Genomic DNA, 27,804 nt, shown 5'->3' with positions numbered 1-27,804 from the left:
GAGTGAATGCGCTGAGCAGGCCACAAGTCAACTTTATGGAGTCAGGGCCAACCCAGCAAAACTTCACTAGGAACGTGAATCATATCTCCGCCGATGAATCCCAAGAGAAGCCAGAAGTCGTCATTGGTATGTTCTCTGTTAATGACATACCTGCAGTAATTTTATTTGACTCTCGGGCTTCCCATTCTTTTATTTCTCGGAGTTTTGCCACCCAAAACAATTTTCCTTGCACAATTTTGGGCAAAAATATGCTGGTACAAACCACGGGATCTATAATCAAGAGCAATCTAGTCTGTCGCGATCTGGAGATCAATATCAACGGGGTCCACTTTCCAACATCTCTGATAATCATTGAGTCTGAACAGTTGGATATTATATTGGGAATGAATTGGCTGACCAAATATCAAGTTTGTATAAACTGCGCAACCCGAGAAGTCAATTTAACCAGTCTGAATGGGTAGCTCACCAAATTCTATGCTCGCAAGCATATACCCAAGCTAGAACTAGTGTGCACTGCTGTGGTCAAATTGGAATTTATTCCTTTGGTCAGTGAGTACCCTGATGTGTTTCCAGAAGAACTGCCAGGCATGCCACCAGATCGGGAACTGGAATTTGCCATAGATCTTGTGCCCGGAACCGCACCATTATACAAGAAGTATTACCGGATGCCCTCATCAGAATTAGTGGAACTAAAGAAACAGCTTGACAAATTACTCCGGAAAGGTTATATTCGTCCCAGCTCTTCACCGTGGGGGTCACCTGCAATCTTCGTGAGTAAAAAGGATGGCAGTCTCCGTATGTGCATAGATTATCGCCAGCTGAGTGAGGTCACCATAAAAAATAAATACCCACTGCCAAGGATTGATGATCTGTTCGATCAGCTCAGTGGGGCTAAAGTATTCTCAAAAATCGATTTACGGACCGGGCATCATCAGCTCAAGATTAAAAGGGAAGATATTCCTAAGACCGCATTCACTACACGATACGGTCTTTACGAATATACTGTGATGTCCTTTGGTCTCACCAATGCCCCTGCCTTCTTCATGCATATGATGAACAAGGTGTTCATGGACTTCCTCGACAAATTTGTGGTAGTCTTTATCGATGACATCCTCATTTACTCCAAGAGTGAAGAAGAGCATCAGGATCACCTCCGAGCAGTGCTACAACGGCTCCGCAACCATCAGCTATACGCCAAGTTCAGTAAGTGCGAGTTTTGGCTCAAGCAAGTTGGGTTTCTCGGGCATGTACTATCCGCCGAAGGCATAGCCGTGGACCCGAGCAAAGTAAAGGATGTGCTCGATTGGGAACCGCCCACGACTGTAACACAGATCCGGAGTTTCCTTGGATTAGCTGGATACTATCGTCGTTTCATTGAAGGGTTTTTCCAAAATTGCTAAACCTATGACGGAACTGCTCAAAAAGGTTACAAAGTTTGAGTGGACCAAGGACTGTGAGAAGAGTTTTTATGAGCTAAAGACGCGTCTGACAACCGCACCCGTATTGACTCTTCTAGTCATTTATCGTAGCTTCGACGTGTATTGCGATGCCTCCAGACAAGGTATTGGTTGTGTATTGATGCAAGACGGCAAGGTAGTAGCCTATGCATCACGACAACTATGACCACATGAGGGAAATTATCCTACTCATGATTTGGAATTGGCTGCAGTGGTTCATGCATTAAAGATTTGGAGACACTATCTCATTGGAAAAAGGTGCCAAATTTTTACCGACCACAAAAGCCTCAAGTACATCTTCACTCAGCCAGATTTAAATCTCCGTCAGCGAAGATGGTTAGAGTTGGTCAAGGATTATGACCTTGGAATAAATCACCATCCAGGCAAGGCCAACGTCATTGCCGATGCGCTCAGTCGAAAGCCCGTCAGCTTAAATGTCATGTTAAAATCATTGCCTACCAAACTTCAGGAGGAGATCGCTCAGCTCAGCTTGGTCATCGTGGATGCTGGCCTCACTAATATTTTGGGAATTACCCCCACACTTGAGATGGAAATCCGCAAGGCCCAGCCAGATGACGCCAAGCTACAAAAACATGCAAGGCAGCCCCCAGATTTCTTCAAGGACAACTTCGGTACCCTCCGATTCCGTGGACGAATTTGTGTACCAAATCAACCGGACTTGAAGAGGAAAATCTTGTCAGAAGCACACGAATCCTCGTATTCCATTCATCCAGGAAGTACGAAAATGTATGAAGACCTTAAACAAATATTCTGGTGGAATGGGATGAAGAAAGACATTGCCTATTTTGTAGCCTGTTGCGACATATGCAACAAGGTGAAAGCAGAGCATCAGAAGCCAGCCGGACTTCTCCAACCACTGCTAGTTTCACAATGGAAATGGGATGATGTTTGCATGGACTTCATCACCGGATTGCCTAGGACACAGCGAGGCAAAGACGCAATCTGGGTTATAGTGGACACCCTAACCAAGGTTGCTCATTTCATCCCGGTCAGCACCAGATATAGAGCAAATGAACTAGCGCAACTGTATGTATCCAGAATCATCAGTCTGCATGGGGTACCCCGGACTATCACTTCCGACCAAGGTTCTTTGTTTACCTCCGCTTTCTGGTCCCGCCTCCATCAAGCCTTGGGGACAGCACCAAAATATAGTACTGCTTATCACCCCCAGACGGACGGTCAGACAGAGCGAGTAAATCAAATACTCGAAGATATGTTGCGAGCCTGTGTGCTAGCCAACGGGGCAAACTGGGAAGGTTGCTTGCCATACGCCGAGTTCTCGTATAACAACAGTTTCCAGACCAGTCTAAAGATGTCACCCTATGAAGCTGTATATGGTCGTAAGTGTCGCACTCCTCTAAATTGGTCTCAAGCTGGAGATAGCCATATCTTCGGAACCGATCTCATGATGGAAGCCGAGAAACAAGTTAGAGAAATCAGAGACTGACTGCAATTGGCCAAATCCCGTCAGAAGAGTTATTATGATGCAAAGCACCGGCAGGTCAGTTTTGAACCTGGAGAACATGTGTACCTCCGAGTCACTCCTATGAAAGGAGTTAAGCGATTTCAGACTCGTGGAAAGCTGGCACCCAGATTCACTGGTCCATTCCCAATTATCTCTTGAGTGGGTACGGTTGCATACCAACTGGAACTACCCCCGGAGTTGTCAGAAATACACAATGTGTTCCATGTTTCGCAATTGAGACGATGCATATCCCCGCCTGAGAAAAGGACTACAATGGCTGAGATAGAATTGGCAAAGGATTTAACTTATGAAGAAAGACAGTCCAAAATTTTGGATCAAGTGGAAAGGGTCACTCGCAGCAAAGTCAGAAAATTTTTCAAAGTTCAGTGGGAGCATCACACCGAGTCAGAAGCAACTTGGGAGCAGGAAGAGTTCCTTAAGAGTCAGTATCCAGAGTGGTTTTCCCAAGCAACCGAATCTCGAGGACGAGATTCATTCTAAGTGGGGGAGGTTTGTGACAACCTGGTTTTTGCCCTTTCTTATTTGCTTGAAATTTCATTTGAAAGTTTTTGAAACTTGGAGTTTCTGAATCTTTTCATTTGGACTTAAACACTTGGGCATCCTTGACTTTCACCCAAGTGTTCACTTCTCTCCCAAACCATCACTTCACTTCTGATCCACCACAAAATAACCTTTGGAATATTTTTCTTAAATGAAAAATATTCATTTTCTCTCAAAAACCCTAAGCCAGATCGGTTTGCTTCAAGGCAACCCTAATTTTTATGGCTCAGAAAATTCTAAGATAAATCACAAATATTCTAGGGACCCTAGGGCACCTCCCTGAGCAAAAATATTTCATCACTTTTTGGAATATTTTTGCTACAGAAAATCTTTTCTATTCTGGACAAAAATGGTGGTTTCTACAGCAACTACCATTTTACTTGCTCCATTTGACCTGAACTTTCTTGTGCATCTTTACCTTAGTAACTTAATACTAGCCTCCAAAGCACAGCCCCAAACTCCTAGCCATTTGACCACAGTAACATCACAAAGTTACTGACCAGAAACTTACCTGGCTTGTAAAATCTTCTCTACTGCACCTGGATCCAAACCCAACCGTGGTGAACTTCAAAACTACCACGAACAACATGCCAGACATGAATTTTGGACGAAGGCTGGCTTGAGGAGAGAGTTCGCGTGGTGACCACGCGTGTCCATGATGCCAGGCATGGGTGTCGACGCGCTCTGGGTGCCACCGAACGCTCTGTTCGCGCGTGCTTGCTTCCCCCGCCTGCCCAACCATGCCAAAACTCGCCACCATCATCGTCTCGACGTCCTTAACTCCACCCTAGCACTCGCCGACGCCGGAGCTCGCCGCAGCGAGCACGGGCAAGGTCCGGCCAGCCCAACAATGCGGGCGCACTGTGCTCGTCGTCACCCCCCTTGATCCTGTGCTCGTCTCCGCTCGCCCAGAGTGGCCGCGTGACCTCCGTCGCCTTCTCCCCCTCTCACTGACGCCGCTCGTCGCCGGGCGGCGTGGACAGGTGTCCACCGGTGGAGCCCGAAGCACCCTCGTCGCTCGCCTATAAATAGAGCCACCCCCAGCCTCCTCGAGCACCATCTAGCACTCACACACCCCACGATCGAGTAGGAAGCCGTAGCCCGGCCGGGCAGGCCTCGGGCCGCCGTCCCCGAGCTCGAGCACGCCGGCGATCCCCTCTGGTCGCCGCGGTAGCTCCAGCCCCTCCCAGGCCTGGGCGACCCCTCCAAGGCCTCCGCCTCTCTCCGGTGAGGCCATCTCGCCCGCTTGGAGCCTCTGGAGCGGCCTCTGCTCGCCGTCTTCCTCAACTCCGACGACCTCCTCGTTCTACCTCCGCTCGCGAGCTAGATTCTGACGCCGTCCGACCACCCCTAGCCACGCTACGGGTACGGGCAGGTGCGCCTCGACCTCCTCTTGCCATCCCTCCTCTCGTTTGGGCCAAGGAGCCCTCGTCGCCGGCGAGAGCTCCGGCGAAGCCACGGCCCTCTCTGTTTCTCTCTCCCTCTTCCCCCACCTGACTAGCGGGGCCCGCTAGTCAGCCACTCAGTACACGTGCGAAGCGGTACGAGTGGCGGCGCCCCTGGGCTTTACGCCTTCGACGTCATCCCCCCAGCTGTTTCTTTTATTCTAATTCATTTATATTCCAGAGAGCTTCAAACAATTTTAATTTTTTAACCATAAGTCCAGATGAGATGATTCTTTGTGCATTGTGTTCTTTGAAAGGAAATCTAACAGCTCACCAAAGATGAGATTTTTCTGAGCTGTTTAGAATTTCTGGTGAATTTCAGAAGTGTTCTTGATATTCTCTTTTTGTGTTTAAAATTATTTTCAGAAGGTGAGGCTTGTCTTGAGGATCACCAGGAGGCTTGTGAACCTCATCTGTACTAAGGCAAGCCACAGCAACATTTTTATGATGCCATTTTAATATTTGTGATTTTCTCACTTAAATGAAATGATTAACCCATGCATTTAAATAATTATTGAATTATTTGTATTCTGTTAAGTATTGGTTAGTTGTTATGCTTGATTTACAGAATAGTTGAAACTAGTTTAAGTGGGTAAAGCAAGTTAAAATTTATTTGAGGTGATGTTAGAAATAATTTTGTTATGCATGTTAGTAATTATGTAAAGCTTTGTGTTTGCATTCTTAAATTGATAAAAAATTGTTAGAAAATATTCTCTTAAATACTTGTTTAATCATATTATTTGTCTTAGAGAATGTTTGAACCCAACTTAGTGATAAAGAAATTAAGAGTGGTGATATTGATATCTTTTGGTCAAGCATATGAAAGATTTATCGGAGTTGCTTTCTTGCGTAAGAAATTAATAGAACTTGTTGCCAAAAATATTTTGGTTAAGTTGTGAGTCATTTTGAGCAAGTAGAGTAATATGAGTTGTTGACGTTTATGCTTGGTGTGCATATGGATGACGTCGGTCATTTTTATCAATATGTGATGCATCTGTTGTTTTGCATTTCATGGCATGCTATGACACCAGTCATTTTTAGTTTAAAGATTAATCCTGAATATAAATCAACTTGAATATACCGTTGACTGGGTCATGGTGCCGCTGAATCGAGTTTCTTTCCAGTGCAACCACCATTGCCTTGTGGGAGGCCTTGATTCGGTCCATTGACACGGCCTCTGGTCGGTGCCTCCATCTAGGGAAGATTATGTCGTGCTTGCCCTGGCCCGATAAGCACACATAATCTTGTGTGCTCGTTGATGAGATTATGGTACCGAGTCCCCGAGTGGGAGTGTTTTGACCACGACGGTGGTCAGGGTGTCTTTGGTAGACACGGGACCACCCAGGACCAGCCCGTTGGGGATTTGGGTCGGAGTGGCCGGGAGAGTGATGTGGCAATGGAGGGTTTTTGTTGGAATGTCGTTGGTCCACCCGAATGGGAATGCGAGGCCATGGGTTCCGTGGTGTGGGTACAGTGTGCTACCTCTGCAGAGTGTATAATATATCGATAGCCGAGTCCACAGTCACGGACACCTCGTACTAGGTCCCACCATGAGTCAATGTTTATAAAAATTGCACACTAAGCTATGAACTTTGCATTGTCAATGGATGGCAGAAAGGCCATCGAGGTATTTGGGACCAAATGATGGTCGTGGTTGTGATCGCCGTAAGGATCAGGAGTTGTTCTTGAGAAAGACCACTATGGTGGTGTGTTTGTGGTCCAGAGATGATCACAGTTGGTAAGCTGTCCTGAGGGACGTTCGGGCTTGATCACAGCATGTTGACATAAAATGTTGCATTATTAATAATTGGTTAAATATCATGATATTGTTTGTCATTATGATTATGCTTGTTGTGAGCTTGCAAGTACAGTCAATGTACTGACCTGGCGTGTCATGCCAGATTTCAGGAAAGTCTCGTTGGAAAGGAGCGTTGTTCGAGTCTAGATCGTGTCCACATCAGTGTCCCTGTGATATGGAGCTTCCACTACGACATTATTCCGCTGCCACGTAGTTGTTCGAGTCGAGGCCCTTTTATGTTCACTAAATAATGTACATATTGTTCCGCCGCATCGAGTGTGCCGCTTGGCCTCGACCACTGTTGTAATATGAACTCTGTTCCGCTAGCATCAATAAAGCGGTTGTTTTCTGTACCAATATGTTGTGTGTTGCCAGAAGACATGATCTTTGTGCTGGCAATGCAGGGTAAACCGGTTGCTCTGAGCCACGGTGCCACACACCGCCAACGGCGGGCGCGCAATTGACGGAGGGGCCGCTTGCTGCCGAGGTGCCGGCCGGCGTATTCTTCCCACACCCGGGTGCATTAAGCTGCAATGTCGGTGCCGCCGCGGGAGACACCAATGCCGCCTCCGCCGGAGACACCAATGGCGCCGCCGGCGCGTTGCGCGAGTTGCTGCCCGTGAAGCTGGGAATCGGGGCGGCCCCTGTTGGCCGCCCGCCATCCATGCCTGCAGCCCAGAAACCAAGGTAGGTATAATGGCGGTGATCGTCGCTCCCAGTTGGTCTCGCACTTGCTCTTCGACCATCTCCGGAATCCGCGCCACTTGTGCCTTGAGTTGTTGAACCTCGCGCTCCTGGATTTCCGAGCTGGTCTTTCTCTCCTTTCGCCCAGCGGTATAGTATTCCGACCATTTAGTGGACAAGCCATTGCCGGCCACACGACCAGGTGACGACGGCTTACTGAGCTTATCCTTGTTTTTCATTACGTTCAACGCCCTATTTAAAGGGGTGTCGAAAGGGGAGCTCTGAGACGACCCCGCGCTACGGCTTTCAGTGTCCTGCGGAAGGAACGTGAACCATTTAGAAATTTGGCTTCATTAATTAGAATGCAACCATATGGAGCTAATTACGCGGGGTGTATTCCTTACCAGAACACGCTCAAGCGCCTTGGTCTTCGGATCCGTGGTAAGCTCCATGGTTACCGGGTCAATCTTGTACCGGGCTCTGACATAGTTCCTGGTCTGCTTGTCATGGTATTTCTCGAAGAGGGGCGGTAGGCCTTGCTCGGCACGCTCCGCGTCCTCCTTGTCCCATATAGGTTCCGCCACTCTGTAACCGCCGGGACCGAGTTTGTGGACCCCTAAGTTCAAGTCCTGCATATCTTTCCCCCACTGACTTGATTCCGCAGATGTGTTGCTCTCGCACTTGATCTTGAACTCCCGGTAGTCATCTTCGTTGATCGAAGGATTTTTCTCCTTGATCTTCTCATAACTATCACCTTTTTCAATCATGCTCTTCACCGAGGCTCTCCAAGAAGCCAGGGCCGTGCTCATCTTCATGAGGGCGGCACTGTTCACTTTATTCCCTGAGAGGCGTGTGTTTGCGAAGTCACTGGGGAACTTGTATCGTTCGTGCAGCTTCGTGAAGAGGAGGTTGCGCAAATTCCCTCGATCACGATGCCTTAGGTTCTCGGTGTTGATCGAGACGGTGCTCCAGAGAATGCACCCGAGCTGTCTCGCGTACCCCTTGACTATTTCTTTGGGCGCCGTTGGATGCCCCTCGGAGGACACTTCAGTAAATTCCTCCTTGACGATGCCGAGCATGTTCGGGCGCTGGTCCTTCCGTTGCCTCTTCGGTTGGCTGCCATCTGTGCGTGCGCTGCCATCATCAGTGGTGGCATCCTCGGCGGCACCATCAGTGGTGTCATCCCCGACGCCACTAGGGGTTGTGTAGTCGGGATCGGTGTCTTCCCCGGCGTCCTCATAGCGGTGAGGTTCTTCCTCCATCTCCTGGGACAGCTCCCAGAATGCCTTGCCCGAACCGCTGGCCTCATCGTTGTGGGCCATGTTTCGCTCTAAATAGGAAAAAAGTTTGGTCAAAAAGTTGGTTATTGTCAAGGAACAAGATCTCTAAGTTGACCAAATAACCTAATTCTCGAGGAATGTCGCCAAAAAGTTGGCTTCGATGTGCGGTACAAAACTGAATTTTGGAACTCTAAAGAATGAACAAGCTAAGGGTTTATCGATGCCTAGGCACCCTAAATGCTAAGTAAAGTTTTCATCATTTAGGGTTTATCGATGCCGAGGCACCCTAAAAGCTAAGGTTTTATCATTTAGGGTTTGTCGATGCCGAGGCACCCTAAAAGCCAAGGTTATATCATTTAGGGTTTGTCGACGCCGAGGCACCCCAAAAGCCTATGTTTTCATCATTTAGGGTTTATCGATGACGAGGCACCCTAAAAGCCGTCATCATCATATCATCTTGAAAATATTATAACAACTAAGTTCATCCTACTTAATTAAGTAATATTGACATTTTGTTAAATCTTAATTAAGTAATAGAGTTTCATTCACTTCTTGCACTAATAGATTGCATTTCCAAGTTCTTATAGGTGGAGGGTCTTGTAGAGGATAGATAGGTAGCAGAATCCATTCAGATGGAAAGCTTTAATGAGGATGAATCAAGATTTGGATAATTCATGCCTTTAGGTGAATAGGAAGTTACTTCTACAAATATCTGTTGGGTCTAATAAGATAATCCATAGTGTGGTGAAAACACGCCCTTCGAACTGGTTTGAGCTATTGGTGAATGGAGATGGTCTAAGATTTTTAGTAGTAAGAAGTGAAGTGGTAATTTTGAGAGCAAATGGTTAGGATGAGTGGTTCCTCTTTCCTGTTTAGCTTTACAATAGAATATTGTTAGTCGTGCACACTTATGCATTTTCAGCCAGGCCCAGTGGAGTTGGCCTAAAAACATTTCTTTCTTTAAGCCTGCTACATCCATCTCAAGTATTTATGGTCAAGGGTTAGCAGGGCCATCCAAATAGAATATGTGGTATGGGCTTTTTTAGTAGGTCATCCTACCAGATTAGGGTTTATCGATGACGAGCAAGTGACATTAGTAATAACTATGAGTTGATATCACACTTCTATATGTATAACACAAGAGGCAGTTGATCCTACTTAATTAAGTACTAAGATACCCCGGCCCATGCATTAGTCGCAAGTACCCCATATGTCCTATTTTTAGCAAAGTCATGCTAAAATTCACGAAAATTTTCAGCATGACCTTTGCTGAAAATAGGACATATGGAGTACCCGAATTTGCCGGAACGGAAGTTAATCGACATCCGGCAAACTCAAGGGCCTCTCGGGGTACCTGCAAAATCATCACGACATGATGGTCGGAGACAAAACCCAGCAAACTAGCAAAGTTACTGACGTGTTTACAGAAATTGTTTTCTGTAAAAGATGATCATCATCTTTACAAGTCTTTCTCAATATGATCAATTGATGGATCAACACGTAAAACATGTCCAATAAGAGCATATAATTCAACAACTCCACTGAAAATGAGAGCTGAAAGATGCAGGGAGCACAAACAGCTCAGTTCAGGTATTTTATACCATGTTAAAGACAGTAAAGTACAGAGGTTTAGCCCTGGTCCATAGATTCAGTTTCCTAATCTTTTTTGTTTTCTACAAAGATATTCCCAACTTTCATGATGCTGGTAAGAAAAGAGCTACTCTCTGAATCTTTTATCTATTTATACCTGTAAATTAGCACTCTGATGCTTGCCTTGACAAATGATCCCACTATGTTGTTTGCTGGAATCTACAAAATGATCCCACTATGTTGACAAATGATCCCACTATGTTGTTATACTTGAGAACACTGTAACAAAATCAAAACCACAATAAATAGTGGTCAGATATAACAGGTACAATTACACAAAGCATCTGAATACACACATAGTTCATCTATAAAGTATAACTCTGTCAAGCCAAGAAGGTATGAGCTGTTCATGGAAGCCTTTGATCATAATATCTAAAGGCATAGACAAAATCTACAAGCAGTCAACAAAAAGGTCACACGTATTTAAATCTAGAAAATGAAGATGATCCATTTCTACATGGAATCAATCAAGTACAGAGCTATGCCACATACTAGGGATATCACCCACACACACAAAATCAGTGCTTTAGGGATATGAAACAGTTATCTGGTGGGGAGAAGACTATTGCTGCACTGGCATTGCTGTTTGCCATTCACAATTTCAGGCAATCACCATTCTACATACTGGATGAAGTCGATGCAGCTATCATACAGGCACGGTGGCAACTGGTAACTACCCTCACCAAAAAAATGAGGGCCACACTGGCTACAGAAAATAGCACACATATCTACCTGTTACTTTATATTCAAATAAGAGCAGAGAAAACACCTACAAATACTCTCTAGCTCCTACACAAGACCAGGAGACTTACCATCTAAACTGAAACAATGTTTTTATAAGACCATGGTTATCTAAGAATATCAAATAAGCTTTCCACCGTAACCTAGACCACCACAATATTATTAAGATAAGAGATGCCTACTTGAGAATATTAAACAAGCTTTACAAAATTAGAGCATCCACGGTGTTATCTAGTTCATTTATAAGGCTGCACATGCTCTTACAAGTAAACAATTATTTTTGTTTGCAAGACAATTTGACCACCCACTACAATCACCAAATGATTCAAATCCAATCATTTTCATGTAAAATGTTGAAGCAGTTTATCTGAAATGTCGAATGAGAAAAAGTTGCTGCAGATTGCAAGCACTAAGAACCTCCACGTCTCCAATTTTCCTCTGACTCCCAATTTTCCCTTCAGTAAAATAACTTCATCTAGGAAGGTAGCAAGCAGTAGTTCATTGTGCACATATAAAGAAGTAGCGGCGCAACAAGCAAGAGCAGCAGCAGTGCAAGAGCAGTGACGACGGCAAGAGCAGCAGGAAGCAAAAGCAGCAGCGGCAGCGGCGCTATAGGCAGAAGCAGTAGCAGGCGAGCAGCAGAAGCAGAGTAGCAGCAATGGGCGCGCGCGAGGCGCAGCCAGGAGAGGGCGTGGGCGGCTGCGGGCGACGACAGGCACGGTGGGGGCGCGGTGCAGCAGCGGCAGCAGGTCAACATGGCAAACGGCGACGAATCGAGGCGAAGTAAAGGGGGATCCGGAGGAGAAGCTCACCACGAAGCCGGGGACGTGGTCGGGGAGGCCGGGGACGGACCAGAGCGGCGGCAAACGGCGACGAACGACGGCGATGTACAACGACGGGGCCTCGCGCAGGAAGAGACGTCGGGAGGTGGCTGCTGCTCCTCGGCGAGGTGGACGTGCTGCTGCTTCTCCTTGTTGGTTGGGGGTCATCGGCGGCGGTGGAGAGCGGGCGCGGGGGGCGAGGGAGGGGGGGAGGGGGATCGATCTGGAGAGGGAGGGGGATCGATCTGGCGAGGGGGAAAGGGATAGAGGGGGGAAGGTTAGCAATGGCGCACCACCCAGGGGTGCGCCATAAGTACATCCATAGCAATGGCGCACCACCGAGGGGTGCGCCATAAGTAACTTTTTTTATTATTATTTTTAGTTGCGTCTAATAATTTTTTAGAAAATGACGATCAAATTTGAAAACATTTATGAATGTGAAAAAATATCATCAAATTTGTTATTTCAAAAATTTATGAATATGAAAAAATATCATCAAATTTGTTATTTGAAAATATTTGAAAAAATATCATAAAAATTGGTATACCAATGGCGCACCGCCTAGGGGTGCGCCATAAGTACATTGATATCAATGGCGCACCTTCTCCTTGTGCGCCATTAGTAACTTTTTATTATTATTTTTAGTTGCATCTAATAATTTTTTAGAAAATGACAATCAAATTTGAAAATATTTATGAATGTGAAAACATATCATCAAATTTGTTATTTCAAAATATTTATGAATATGAAAAAATATTATCAAATTTGTTATTTAAAAATATCATCAATATATTTTTTGGATTTTTAGTTGCATTCATTTGTGAATTGGTAAAACATTTATGAATATGAAAAAATATTATCAAATTTGAAAAAATATTCATGAATTCAAAAAGTGCCCATGAAATTTAAGCAGGAAAAGGAACACTGAAAAATAAAATACAAGAATAAATATAAAAAAAATTATATGAATGTAGAAATACAATCGAGAAATATTTGAATTTGGTAATAATTTTTTAGAAAATGACGATCAAATTTGAAAACATTTATGAATGTGGAAAAATATCATCAGATTTCGAAACATTTATGAAAAAATATGAATATGAAAAAATATCATAAAATTTGTTATTTGAATTTTTTTTGGATTTTAGTTGCATCTAATAATTTTTTAGAAAACATTTATGAATATGAAAAAATATCATCAGATTTCAAAATATTCATGAATTCAAAAAGTGCCGCCCATTTTCATATGTCGAAATACAATCGAGAAATGAAGACTACGATTTAAATACAATCGATCTTAGCTAGCTATCTTTTCACAATCTTCTTGCCCTTCTTTTTCGCAAATGGAGTTCTTCTGTTGAACGGACGTCCTTTAGGTAGGGTGGTCCTGCTTCTTCTTGTGGTGTATGGCACTTCATCGTCGTCGTCATGTTCCATCTTCGGGTCGCCGTACTTGTCGAAGTCTTGCTCATTGGCGACTCCATCCATTCCGATGATCTTCCTTTCGCCTCTCCTCACGACAGCACGACTGGGCTTTGACGGGTCGGTAATGAAGAAGCATTGGTCCACTTGGGAAGCCAGTACCCATGGCTCATTTTTCGCGGTGACGTTTGCGCCCGCGGTCTTGGATTTGGCTTCGGGTATAACCATGGTGGTGAAATACCGGTCTTCTTTTATGACGCTCTTGGCCCATCTGACACGGAACATCGGGACCTTCTCTCCAGCGTAGCTCAGCTCCCAGATCTCCTCGATCCTTCCGTAGTATCTGTCCTTGTCGTTACCGGTGTAGGATTCCATCGTTACCCCGGAGTTCTGATAACCATCGCTCCTCATGTCCTTGTCCTCGGTGTAGAATGTGTAGCCGTTGATATCGTACGCCTCATAGGTCATCAGGTTGTGCTCGGCGCCCTGTGACAAGGCGAATATGAGTTTTTCTTCCGCGGAAGAATCCTCATGTAAAGGGTACGACAGAAGCTTCTCCTTGAACCAACGCGTGAAACATGAGTTGTGCTCTTTGATTATATCTCTGTCCGTCCTCTGTTGGCCTCGGTCATTGTACGTCTTCTCAATAAAGGTTTTGTGCTCTACCACCCAAGGATCGACCACGTCTATGTGTTGTAGCGCGACTAGGTTTGCTCTTTCAAAGTCGGCGAGTCGACCCTCGAAGTCGACATGCATTTCGCGGCGACCATCGCGGTGACCCCATCCAGTGAGCCTGCCGAGGTGCCTATTGAAGGGCAGACCAACGGGGTTCTCGATGCCTAGATAATTCGTGCAGTAGGAGATGCACTCTTCGGTCAGAAAGCCCCTGGCTATGCTTCCCTCTGGACGTGACATGTTGCGAACGTATCCTTTGATGACACCTTTCATCCTTTCGAACGGCATCATGCTGTGCAGGAACGTCGGCCCGAGTTGGATGATATCCTCCATGATATGGACCAGCAGATGCACCATAACATCGAAGAATGTGGGCGGGAAGTACATCTCAAGCTCGCATAGTATCACTACGATCTCTTCCTGTAGCCTTCTGAGTTGCCTCACGCCAACCGACTTCCGAGAGATGACGTCAAAAAAGTTGCATAGGCCAAATAGCGTTTCACGGACGTGCGCGTCCATGATCCCACGGATTGCAACTGGAAGTATCTGCGTCATCAGCACGTGACAGTCGTGAGACTTCATCCCGTTGAGCTTCTGCTTCGCTGAGTCTAGGTATCTGCTTATCTTCCCCGCGTAACCGTAAGGAAGTTTTACTCCTACGAGGCAGGTGAAAAACTGCTCGATCTCCTCCTGACTTAGAGTGAAGCATGCGGGAGGGTAGTCATTTCCGATCTTCTTGGCCTTTTTGCCTTTGCGACGACTTTCCGTATCCTGCTGCGCCTCATCATTAGCGTGAAGCTCCTCCCTGATGCCGACTGATTTCAAGTCTGCCCTTGCTTTCAGCCCATCTTTGGTCCTCTCTGGCATGTTGAGCAGGGTACCAAGCAGACTCTCGCACACGTTCTTCGTGATATGCATGACATCAAGGCTGTGAGGCACACGGTGGATCTTCCAGTACAGCAAGTCCCAGAAAACAGACCTCGTTTTCCATACCTTCAGCAGCGGCTCTGGCGCCTTTTGCTTCTTTCCCGGCAGTGGGCAATCTTTCCAATTTTTCAACAGCTCGTCTATTTCCTCGCCGCTCCTCGTACGCGGGCATCTTCGGGGTTCGGTTTCACCATCGAACAGATCCTTGCGTTTTCTCCATGGGTCATCGTCGCGAAGCCACCTTCGATGTCACATGAACACGGTTTTCGAAGACCCGGGATCTCTATCTAGCTGGCGATACGTTGTGTCATCCATGCACCTGACGGATCCAGAAAATCCGTGGACCACCTGCCCCGCGAGATATCCGTAACCGAGATAGTCGTGCACCATCGTGAGCAGTGCGGATCTCATAGGGAAATATTCTTTCTCTGCGACGTCCCACGTATTGGCTGGCATTTTCCACAGCGTGTCTAGCTCCTCTTTCAGCAGCCCCAGATACAGATTGATGTCGTTCCCTGGTTGTTTCGGCCCTTCAATTAGCATACTCATGTGAATGTACTTCCTCTTCATGCACAACCAGGGGGAAGGTTGTACATCCACACAAACACAGGCCAGGTGCTATGTGTGCTTCTCTGGCTGCCAAACGGATTGACTCCATCGGTGCTCGCGCCCAACACGATGTTCCTTGGATCGTCCCCAAATTCTGGGTGTTCGAAGTTCAACGCTTGCCATTGGCTCGCATCCTTAGGGTGACTCATCATCTTGTCTTTTTTATTTATCTCCGGATCATTTCCGTTATCTTCTCGCTTCTTCTCCTCCCTATCCGCGTGCCAACGCAGGAGCTTTGCTAGCTTAGGGTCCGCGAAATACCGCTGCAGACGAGGAGTGATCGGAAAGTACCACACCACTTTTCGAGGAGCTTTCTTCCTCTTCTTGTATCGAGTGACGCCGCACACCGGACATATGGTAGACTCCGCGTGCTCGTCCCGATAAATGATGCAATTGTTCATGCACACATGGTATTTCACGTGCGGTAAATCCAGAGGACACATGATTTTCTTCGCCTCCTCAAAACTGGTCGGGCACTTGTTCCCCTTGGAAAGACGTTCGTGCCAGAATGACATGTTCTCGTCGAAGCATGCATCGGTCATTTTGTGTTTTACCTTCATCTCCAGAGCCATGAGCGTTACTTTCAGGAGGGTATCCTCGGGCCTACATCCTTCATACAATGGAGTAACCGCGTCTATCTCCAGTTGATCCAGCTTGGCTTTCTCTCGGGCGGCAGCTCTTGCGTTATCCGTCTGCTTGAGAAGCAGCTCTTGAATATGAGGGTCCTTCACCCAGCCCATCGATGGTCCATCGTCGTCTGCTCCGGCATCTTCATCTTCATGATCATGCCCTTCGTCTTGATCTTCCTCATCATCATGTCCGGCATCTTCTACATGATGACTGTGTACTGCATCACCGTCGTGATCATATCCTGGAGATTCTTCGTCTTCTTGCCCGCCCTCGCCGCGGTTGTCTTGCTGCCCTTCCTCATTTCTTGCCCGGCCCCCATGGACGACTTCATAGTCATCTTCATCACCTTACCACCGATAGCCATCCATGAAACCACGCAAGAGCAGGTGGTCCCGCACCTGTCCGGAATCCGGGTCCGCAATAAGGCTCTTCAGCTTGCATCTTCGACACGGACATCTTATCTCTGTCTCGTTCTTTTGAAGCATCTTGGCCTTCGCGGAGCTCAAAAACCTATTCACGATGCCTTCGGTCATCGTGCGGACCATGGTCGCCTGCGGGGTAGAGCAAAACGATATTTTAGAACCAAGAAAAAATTTGGCATGAGTTTGCCTAAAATAGGACCAAAAAGAATGCATAGTGCCAAATTCTCGCCGAAATGGAAATGAATCAACATTCTGGTAAAATATTGGCAACTATGGCATTTCAAATACTAGTACCTGCAAACACAAACATATATGCAACACCACAAACATATGCAACACCACAAACATACGTAATCTAGCTAGGCCATAAAAAGTGCATGTGCACGTTGTTGGAGGGAGAAAAAAGTAGATCTACAACATAAAGAAAGCTTTCCCCTTACTTACCTATAAAAAAAAAGGTAATTTAACCACTTAATTTGGGTGAATCTATGGTGCAAATGAGGTGAGGAGGAGGAGGCAGCCGAGACAAGCTTGGAGGAGGTGGAGAGATTGAAGTGGGGAAAGTGAGTGTGGTAGGTGGCTGTCCAAAATATCTAGCTGGTCTCAGGTTACTAATGGCGCACCACCTAAAAATGTGCCATTAGTAACCCTGGTTACTAATGGCGCACCTGTTACGTGGTGCGCCATTACTAGTTTTGGAAAAAAAATTGTTAGTAGTGGCGCACCGTGGATGTGGTGCGCCATTACTAGTTTGAACTAGTAATGGCGCACTTTACACAGGTGCGCCATTACTAGTTTTGAAAAAAAGTAAAAAAAATTGTTAGTAGTGGCGCACAGAGCTTGTGGTGCGCCATTACTAGTTAAAACTAGTAATGGCGCACTGTGCCCTGGTGCGCCATTAGTAGTTTTGGAAAAATAAAAAAATTGCTAGTAATGGCGCACCGTGTGTCTGGGGCGCTATTAGTAATGTGGACACTAATGGTGCACCTGTATCTGGTGTGCCACTGCTATATAGCAGTGGTGCACCACATACATGGTGCGCCATTAATGTCCATATTAGCTATAGCCTTTTTCCTAGTAGTGTGGCCACCAGAGCGGGATTCCCCCCTCCGGCAGGGTGCCGGAACAGGGTCCCGGTTGGTTTTTGGTGGCTACAGAGGCTTGCCGCGGCAGAACTCCCGATCTATTCTGCTCCGCGATGTTTCTAGGGTATATGGACATATATAGGCGAAAGAAGTCGGTCAGGGGAGCCACGAGGGGCCCACGAGGATGGGGGCGCGCCTCCCTGCCTCGTGGCTTCCTCGAAGCTTCCCTGACGTCTACTCCAAGTCTCCTGGATTGCTTCCGTTCCAAAAATAACTCTCCCGAAGGTTTCATTCCATTTGGACACCGTTTGATATTCCTTTTCTTCGAAACACCGAAATAGGCAAGAAAACAGCAATTTGGGTTGGGCCTCCGGTTAATAGGTTAGTCCCAAAAATAATATAAAAGTGTTTAGTAAAGCCCATAAACATCCAAAACAGATAATATAATAGCATGGAACAATCAAAAATTATAGATACGTTGGAGACATATCACCCCACTATTGGACCCCTTAGTCCCATGTGGTTGTCTCCCACTTGGGCCTAACCACGGGAGCATCCCATGGTGCCCTTCGGGACTTCCTGGAAAGTTCCAAAAAAATCCCTGACCTTCTGGTGGTCTTTTGAGTCCTTCGGACTTCCCCGGTTTACTGATTTTTTTCGGTTTTCCCTGAAACCCTTTTGGTTTTCTCTCTGAAACAATTTTGATCTTCCTGGAACTTTTCCAATATAGTTCTCTTGCTTTCCTAACACTTCTAGTACTCAACAAATCGATGATCCTTAAGCGTGTAACCCCGCGGGTTCAGTGATGTGCAGACATGACCTGTCATTCCATCCAATCAATAATAAGTAGTGGGATCTAGGCATCCATATTGACTCCTACACATACACGGATTATACTCAAGTGGACCTTTCGTTCTCGTACACCATTCCCTTTGCTTCATGATATAACAAAACCCCGAGGTGAGACTTTCGGTATCCATGTGAAGCAACAACTTGATCACTATACCAAGTTATCCTCATTTCCGGTTTTGTTCTCTTTTCTGCATTCTGGTATATCCATGATCATATCACATTGTGTACAGACGACGATGGATACCGTAATACCGAGAGGGCCCGAAGAATATCTCTCCATGTTCGGAGGAGAAAATCTCAATATTGAGCTATCAAGTCTATCCGAAAGTTGTCGTTATAATCATCGTGTTACGGGTAATGTTTGACGAATCCCAAAGTATACCTTTGAGGTTACTCGATACTCTCATGGTCTTAGGAAGGAAGTATACTTTAACACTTGCATGAATATATTTATAACAAAGTGACGATGTGATCTCAAGTATATATATCATTTGATTGTGTCTGTTCAACACCATTGTTGAGCCCACAATGTTCTCCCATTATTGTCGGCATCCTTGTTACTAAAATGAGGCCCTATGATCAGGAAAGCGCACTACAAGGAAAGGACACATCCGTGACATTATGGCCCGAACAAAAATATTTTCTGTAATAGAAGTGATACTTCCGTGACGATAATAATGGCAAAAACACGTATCATTATAGATGCAGTTGTCACCTACTTTTATGCCAAAAATATGAAGAAAAAAAGGGATTTTCGTCCTGAGCGAGCCGGAGGCACACCTGCATGACGTTCTTTGGACCGTCTATGATGTAAAAAATCAAGGTAGAAGTGAGGGTGAGAATTTTTAGGGGATTTCTCCGCCTCGCACGGTAATACGGTGTGCGGTCGGCAGGGGTGATTTGCGCGTTCTCTAGTACGCGTGTGTGTGCGAGCGAGCCTCTCGCATTACTGAACTCGAACGATCCCTCGCATCACTGAACTCGAGCAATCGATGCGAGACTCGATCGATTGATTGTTGCTCGTGTGTGTATGTAGTTTGTTGGCCCAGTCGATCGAGTCTCTCGCTAACCTCTGCAGTTGGTGTGTGTGGTGCGGTGCGAGAAGCCTGGATATGCGTGAGTCATTGCGATCGTGCGCGGTAGTGTAGGAGGCCCCGGTCGATCCCCAATCTTCTTATGTGCGAGTGTGTAGTGGGTAAGGGGGATGCATAGCGATGGAGAACTCGTGCCGGCGGGACGTGGCACCCCCCCTATCCAACATTAGAAACAAGGTTCGATCTGAAAACCTAAAAACCTGATGTCAGATTTTTAACGATTTCGGAAAGAAAAAAAACCTCACTCCACTGCTTGGGATTTTCTAAAGAGTAGCGTCTTTGGCCTTAAAACAGCGGGATTTACGGCCGATCTCCTCTGCCCAACTGACCCCTGCCTCTTTCTCCGATCAACTCTAAGCTGCGCACGGTTGATGGTAGCAAAGGCAAAAAAGAGCAGAAAGGAGCCAACACAGCGCAAGAGCTCCCTGCAAAACACACTGAAACAACCAAAGTCGGCACGAGCTGTCACTAGCCAAGTTTGGAGTATAAAATTGTTTACAAATCAACCGAGCAAAAACACAAGCAAATGACACACCATAAAAGGCAGGCAACACTAGCGCAATACGAGTTTTACCCTCACTTATCGCAAATACAGCAGAATATGTTCTCAGACACTCGTAGAAACATTTTTTTTTTGGAAGATCCCGGTTCACTGGTTTTCATGGTTCTCAGACACTCGTAGAAACACATTAGAAATTACTGGATTGCGTCGGGGCATTATGAAAGACATCGGGGCGTTATGAACGGTTAGAAGGCGTCTTCTGCCGTTCTGCGGATCCGGTAGTTATCAGCATATAAGTTTTGGCTGGAGAGATGCATTTTTCCTCCTCACTGGCCTTGATGCGAGGTAACTCTCAGTTGGTAATAAGCTGCATCAGGAGAAGAAGGCATTGATCAGTAAAGTGCATCGAGCGAAAATCTGTACATTTCTAAATAAGAAAATGGGACTACAGGCTGCAACGACAATTAAGAATTTGTCCTCGCATCATATACAGAGTTTCAAAGTGCAGGTGTTTCGGCGAACAGAAGCATGTAGTGCTTAGCTATAAGGTTCGAGCATGATGGACGAGGCACTTCATTTAGCTAGAATATTCTACTTGTATTAGCTAACTAAGCACGCTCACGCCCAATTTGCATCAATTTTGCGAATTTGCAACGCCCTTGGATCCTAGATACTCCCTCCATTTTTATATACAAGGCCACAAACTCATATTATAGGTACCAAGGTAAAATTTAATGTCTTCTTTGTAAATCAGCTTTTCTCTTCGTATACTGGATCATTAATACACCAAATACATGCAAGGAAAGGGTAGGAAGCTGATTGTACTATCATTTATGATTGCATGCATGCATGTTTTAAATAGGTTGCTAGTTCGAGAAAATATCATTAACTTTTGTCTTGATTACTGTTAGTGGCCTTGTATAGATGCAAAGTGTATTTTCTATAGTGGCCTTGTATAAGTAAATGGAGGGAGTATATGCAGTGATAAATCCTAGTATCACAGGAAGGCAATTTGATACTGCGGCGACTAATTTCAGTATACATGTACTCACAGCTAATGTTAAAAAAACATTGAAAGCAATTATCGCTCAACTGTCCTTCACGTGTTTGCTACTGTGCAAAGTGAATTCAAGCAAGCAAGAAGCAACACAGAAATGAAAGGTACAGACATGTTATATTGTTGTGAGTACATCAGAAGAATGCAAGAACAAACGAACAAAATCTGGGAAGGAACTAGTGTGAACTTCTGTGAGATGTAAACACACGTACCATGTGGAAAGAGATACCCCACTCTCTTATAAGATCAGCGGAAGCAGCCTCACCTCACAACTGATCCGGAAATGAACAGGAAGGTGAAGGTCGAAGTGTAATTGACAACATATCTGTGCATCTGCTCACAGGCTGCTTAAGATCCTCCATCTTTGGGCAATCGTAAATGCACACATACTTTATTTTTGCAACTGCCTTTGCTCCACCAATTGACACGAGGTCCGGACAACCCGAGATATGCAAATCACGAAGTGATGCGAGATTACTTCTGCAAGCGCCGGGTGGAATGGATGTAATACTTGGACATCCAATCAAAGCCAGATCAACCAGAGATTTGAGGTTTTGTAGGCAGCTCAAAAACCAGGAGGAAATATCCCCACATCGAACTAAGTGAAGCTTTTCTAGGGATGATGGTAACACCAGTTCCCTTGGCCATTTGAGACTAGGGCAATCACGAACCCACAAATCTTCCAGGTAAGGAAAACTCCCAGGCCTTTCACCAAAAAGGAACTGTAACTTGCCACAATTCCTAACATCAACACTTCGAATGGCAGGCAAACATTGTTCCGCTAGGAGACCATCAAGGCTTGTCAGGTTCTCACAATTGTCAATGATTAGCAATGTAAGGGATTCGAATGCCCTGATGGGTGGTTGTCCTTGTGCAACAGATGTAAGAGATATGCAGTATGCAATATGCAACTTTTGTAGAGCTGGAAGATTCCACATTTGGGGTTTGATGGTCGTGACATAGTCACATGATAAATAGAACTCGGTGAGGGAGCAGCACTGGATATTGTCTGTGAGATGAGAACTTGCCAATAAGAGCTTCTTGAGGGAGTGCGCCACCAAACTTCTCGAGTCGATTTCTGGACAACCATGCACTTCTAATATCTCAAGGGAATGAAAATCCCCAAACCTTTCAGTTGGTAATGATTCTAACTGGTTGCAATCAACAACCCTTAATTTCTTGATGGCAGGCACATAAGCTGGATGCAGAAGTTGTTGGACGCTTCGTAGATTTCGACACTGAAGAATGATTAGCTCTTCAAAGGACGACAAAGTACCAATCTCGTCATTATTGTTGTCAACTATCACAGCAGGCATCTCATTTAGGTTTATACGCAGCTGAAACCAGTTTGGGAGAGACACATCTGGATAATCTTTAAGGAGCAGAGATTCAAGACCGCTGGGAGGTTGTAGGACTTGAAGCACTTCTTTCGCGACACCCTCAGGAGAGTACGACAAAGACCATGTCAATGCCAGTCTGCGAAGATACTTCTTATCCTTCAGTTTAAATTCTTCTGCATAACAATTCCTCACAGAACCAAGATTCCGTATGTTCATATGTCCATCAAATTGGTTCAAATTCTTTATCAACTTCATTTCGAACTGATTGGTTGCATCAATATTTAGAGTGCACCCTGCATAATATTCAAATCCTCGTGATTTAAATCTCTGTAAACTTATTAACTTACTAAAGTCACAGGGCAAACTTTCTAACTCGCACTCCTTCACGTATAATCTCTGCAGATTATAGAGGGAACAAAATGCTGAAGAAAAGCTCTTGGAAGGACAAGCCTTGGAGATTTCAAGGTACCGAAGATGCTTCAAGTTGCCAATACTGTCTGGCAACTCATTTGAAGAGGCCCAAAAAATCACACGTAAACGCTGAAGCTCACTACACCAACGGTCCATTATAGCTGCACCTTGATTCCCAAAAGACTTGTCACAAATTAGCGTACGCAGCTTTGTGTGCTTGCTTAGGCTCAACAAGTTGGAAGTGCTCAAGTCTCTGCTTGGCAGTATGTACAGATGACGAACATTCTGGGGAACCATTTGGAAGTCCCTCATACTTTTTATGGTGAAGCAGTCATGGTCTGAAACTAGTTTTGCCATGTCATGCAGCAAGTCATGGATTACGTATGTACCACGAACTTTTTGAAAGAAGGACCTATTTACAAGGTCCTCAAAGTACTGATGGCCAATATCTTCAAGTGGAGTGTTGCCTTGAGGTTCCACAAAGCCCTCTGCTACCCAAATTTCAGCTAAGCGGCCCTTTTCAAATTTGTGATCTTTGGCATACACAGCACAGAATGAGAAGCATCTCTTCAAGTGAAATGGCAAATATATGTAGCTCAACCGAAGGGCTGGCAAGATATCAGTCTTCTCTTGTTTCAACTTCCAGAGTTCACTCTCCAGTATATTATTCCAATGTGCTGTATGAAGGTTCATTCCTAATAGGCGTCCAAGAGTTTTGGCGGCCAAAGGAGAACCCTTCAACTTTGGAACTATGCTTTTGCCAATCCTCACTAACTCAGGATCATTTTCGCAACTCTCAGACCCAAATGCACAAAGTTTGAAGAAACGCCAAAACACATCCTCCTTCAAACCAGCTAATGGAAAGGGCTCCATTGTGCGCACTCTATCAGCAACATCTGGAAATCTTGTTGTGACCAACATCATACTTCCCTGTACCACGTTTGTCAAAGAATCATAGAAGTCTTTCCAACGCTGCTCATTTTCCATCAAGGCATCATCCCACACGTCATCAACAACAATCAAGAACCTTTTATTGCTCACACTGCTAGAAAGAGCATGTTGAAGAGAAGCTAAATGATCGAGTGTTGTCTTTTTTCCGGAAGCGGATTGTATGGCATCTTTAATTAATCTCTTTACATCAAAGTCATCTGCACAAATCCAGATTATTAAGTCAAAGTACTCTTTCACCTCTTGATGATTGCATATATGTTGAGCCAAAGTGGTCTTTCCAACGCCCCCCATTCCAACTATTGGCAAAACAGGAATAGCTGATATTCTTGATTTATTAACTTGGTTCTGTGCTGTTGTGCTTGTTGATGCATTGACTGTGCTACTTGCTCTCTTGCGTTTTGAACAGGCCCTTCCTTTACTTTGAGGTACACCGAGAAATCCCATCACCTCCTTCAGATCCTTGTCACGACCAAATATTTTTTTTTCATTCGGGAAAGGGGTAGTGTCTGGCCTGACTGATTTGTCGAACCCTGGTGTCACTCCATACAGCCCCATTTTCTCTAGCTGACCAGAAATACTATTCAACCTCTCTTGGATATCATTCACTTTGTTGAAGCTGCCTTGTACGGTAGTCTTGTAGAAGTCAATAAAGGCAGAATGACTTGCATTGCCCTCCACCTCCATCTTTAGCTCATGCCATCTGAACTCATCAAGAAGATCATCAGCATCATTCACTGCATCTTTGAGGTTGGGGAGGAGCTCAGCGACACGGCCTTCATGGATCCTCCACTCTGCTTTGTCAATAAGACTGTACATTGCAGGAAGAGTATCCCTAAGACGTTGTAAGCCACTCTGCAAGTGCAATACTTCATGATGGATACTTTCCTCCTGTGTTGCAGACCACCGGGAGCGCAGATACGAAATAGAAGATCCAGCCCACTGAAACAAATTGACACATTCATTGAGGCCACTAATGACCCCAATGGCCCGGGATATGCTCATAGAGATTGGAGTCTGGATACCAATTTCTTTGGTCCTGTGGACAAAGAGGGATGCATTAAGCATTCTGGAAGCATACTTGTTCAGAGAAATACTAAAAATACAAAGCAAGTATAGGACAAGCCAAACTGGTGGGGTAATCCTTTTCTTCACATATGTTTCTATCAAAAGGAAGTTCCCTTGAAGTTGTTTTCATGGATAGTTTCATGAGCAGTAGGAATAAATCATAAACATGGAAATAAAGTTTAAGCATGTCCTTGCAACTAATTAAATAGAGTTTTTACTTTGTTTCTTACAGCTACCTAATGCTATATAGCCTGACAAAAGTAGATAAGACTGAAACATGTGTTGTCTTTTTAGAGAATTGCATCATCTCTAATTCTTAACTTTGTACGGTATTAATCATTTCCATATGTATTCAGTTTGAATCTTTGTGTGTTCTCCTTCCTTATGAAGCTTGGCAGCGCTCAGCCTCAGATTTAAAAGAATGTGCAAATAAAAAACGCATAAATAGAGTAGAAGAGGGAAGACCCGACATACGTGGAGGTAGAGCTCGAGGTACGGTGAACGGTGATGTCCAAGATCACTCCTATCGGTCTCGGATGCCCATGATAAAGAAAAGCTGCTATCCCTTTCTGCTGTCGGCCATCATCATTTGCAGATCAATCGACTGAATGATAGCTTGCACAGCCGGATCTACTCACAGTCACCAGTATGTAGATTGTAGACCCTGAAAAATAAAGGTCAATGATATTTACTCGCAGATATTTCGAAGGAAAGTGAAGCCAAAATGTTCAAATCCCGTATTTCAGTACCAGGCAAGTGATTGGCGACTCGAGATGGATGGAAGAGAAAGAGGGAACTGATTGACTGGATTTTACTAGGATGATGTAGACACCTCTGGGTTCCTGCTAAACCATTGTGAAGAAAAATTTCAGCGTATTCTTGTGAATAAATCAATCTTTTTGCTCGGCACGACCATGGTACAGGTCGAGTTGACTTCGACTGTGCTTAAAATAATACAGTATATAATATACACAAACCCTAACCCACCGAGCTTATCGACGAGGCGGTATGAGGAGGACAAGGCCGGCCACTGGACGCAGCTCCCCTGCTCCGGTGAGAAGCTCCCTAAAGGCACACGAGGCCATACGCCACTAACGGAAGTACAAACCTAAACCAACTATATACAAGATCGGCCCGAGCTCCCCTCCCATTCCCACTCCAGGCGGCGGCGCCGCCGGGGAGGAGGAGAGGGCAGGCGGGGTAAAGTGGTAAACCGATCAAGTCTCAAACGAAGTAGAGAGCCTCGCAATGGCCTCTCTACAACGATCCGTTAAGAAAGGAAACCGAAATCAAGATAGTGTACACGCCTAAAATGTAGCTGAGCTCAGGTGGCGCTTACCGGGTGTGGCTAGATCGACGCAAGCCAAATACGGTGGTGCTGCTTCCGGTAGTCCGAAGACGGTCAGGAAAACCGCCGCCGCCGCCGCCGCCGCGCCGTGTTGGCTACTTCGATCGCTGTCGCACCGGCACAGCAAAGAGGAATGGAGGAGGAAGCTGAGGGGAAAGTGAAAGGCAAGTTCCTTTTTTTTTTGCGTCGAATTCAGGAACTTTATTAACGTAGTATCGTAGTGTTACAATCAGCCCGCAGACAAGAAACCAAAAAATCAGGGCTTGCATCAAGCCAACTCTCGGTGCCATCCAGTGTACTAGCTAGACGAGCACACTGATGCGCCGGCATATTAGCTTCCCTACTAACATGAGTAACCGAAAGAGAAGCAAAGGTAGCACCAATTTCCTCTAAATCATTCAAGATAGGCGCAGCAACTGATCTTGTGTTACTGCGCGATTTCCATAGATCAACTAGCTCCAGGCAGTCAATCTCCATGATCACATGTGAGAAACCACGAAGTTGCGCAAAAATCATCCCGTCTCGAAGAGCAAACAACTCCGCAATGAAGGGGTCCGTAATGCCAACCAGAGGTTTGCACCAGGCACCAAGGAACGCAATGTGTGACCTAGCCACGCCTCCCGCTCCTCCCTTCATGTCCTCGACATTAAGTGCGCCGTTAGTGTTTATAGTGACCCAACTAGCTTCAGGTGGCCTCCAGCACTGACCCGCCCTCGCTTTCCTTCCCAAGGAAGGAAGTTCCAGGATCGCCAAGGTCTCATGAATCCACTTCAACGCTTGAACAGGGTTGTAACCTTCACGACCATGAGTCCAATTGTTCCGTGACGACCAAATGTTGTGCATAATGGTAATTATCTTGCATCTTTCCTCATCAATGAACATAGGATCAAGCAGAATATCACGTGCCCACGTGTCATGGTGCAAGCGTGGGAGAGAGAGAGCTGGAATCTGTCGTTAGCGGCAGCCCAGAAAGCCTTTGCATGAGTACAATGGATTAGTGCATGTAGCATGTCCTCGTCCATCGCTTTGCAAACATCGCACAGACCCAACTGCTTGATGTGACGATAGTGTAAGGTGGTCGAGTCAGGTAGTATCCCTCGGAGAACTCTCCACCAAAATACCCGAACTTTGGGAACGACTCGAAGTCGCCATAAAGCAGTCCACAACTGTTTGTTAGCTGATGAAGTTTCTGCTATCGCCCCTTCCTCTAAAGAGCCAAGCTCGTTGCGAGTCATAAGAGAACGATACGCTGATTTCATAGTGTAGATACCCGACTTCTCCAAAGCCCAGGCCAAAGTATCTTCACCACCCGCGGGATTGAGTGGTATATTTAGGATGGCTACCGCGTCGGGGTGCAAGAAATTCTGACGGACTAGTTGTTCATTCCAGTTCCGTGTATTCATCAATAAGATCTGAGATCCTTGTTAACGGCGCAGTGCGGATGCGCCCCAAGGGTTTCAGTGCGGTCGTGTTCGGAATCCAACTATCTGT

The 27,804-nt window shown here is 45.6% G+C and overlaps 1 protein-coding gene across 3 annotated transcripts; it reads right to left on the bottom strand.

The window, feature by feature from the left end:
* Positions 1–20,063: 20,063 nt before the first annotated feature.
* LOC109741086 (putative disease resistance protein RGA1) lies at positions 20,064–26,704 on the bottom strand. Of its 3 annotated transcripts, none has more exons than XR_006663924.2 (5): positions 26,305–26,704; positions 25,715–25,807; positions 25,440–25,629; positions 21,411–24,936; positions 20,064–20,508 (listed from the first exon to the last, which is right to left on the bottom strand). XR_006663924.2 is itself a non-coding variant. In XM_045228755.2 (5 exons), exon 4 carries the CDS (start codon positions 24,900–24,902, stop codon positions 21,465–21,467), a length of 3,438 nt encoding a protein of 1,145 aa, XP_045084690.1. In that variant the 5' UTR covers positions 24,903–24,936; positions 25,440–25,629; positions 25,715–25,807; positions 26,305–26,507; the 3' UTR covers positions 20,383–20,508; position 21,464. The 3 variants fall into 3 exon arrangements, 1 of the variants encoding a protein (XP_045084690.1); XR_006663925.2 differs by having other exon boundaries at positions 25,715–25,810; positions 26,305–26,479; XM_045228755.2 differs by having other exon boundaries at positions 20,383–20,508; positions 21,464–24,936; positions 26,305–26,507.
* Positions 26,705–27,804: the final 1,100 nt, after the last annotated feature.

The sequence above is a fragment of the Aegilops tauschii genome, chromosome 1, assembly GCF_002575655.3.
Source record: "Aegilops tauschii subsp. strangulata cultivar AL8/78 chromosome 1, Aet v6.0, whole genome shotgun sequence".
Taxonomy (NCBI): domain Eukaryota; kingdom Viridiplantae; phylum Streptophyta; class Magnoliopsida; order Poales; family Poaceae; genus Aegilops; species Aegilops tauschii.
This window is presented reverse-complemented; position numbering and strand designations above follow the sequence as displayed.

What these genes read in the sequence shown, in the direction of transcription:
- LOC109741086 (XM_045228755.2), bottom strand. Translation starts at nt 24,902, where the DNA reads ATGAGCATATCCCGGGCCATTGGGGTCATTAGTGGCCTCAATGAATGT.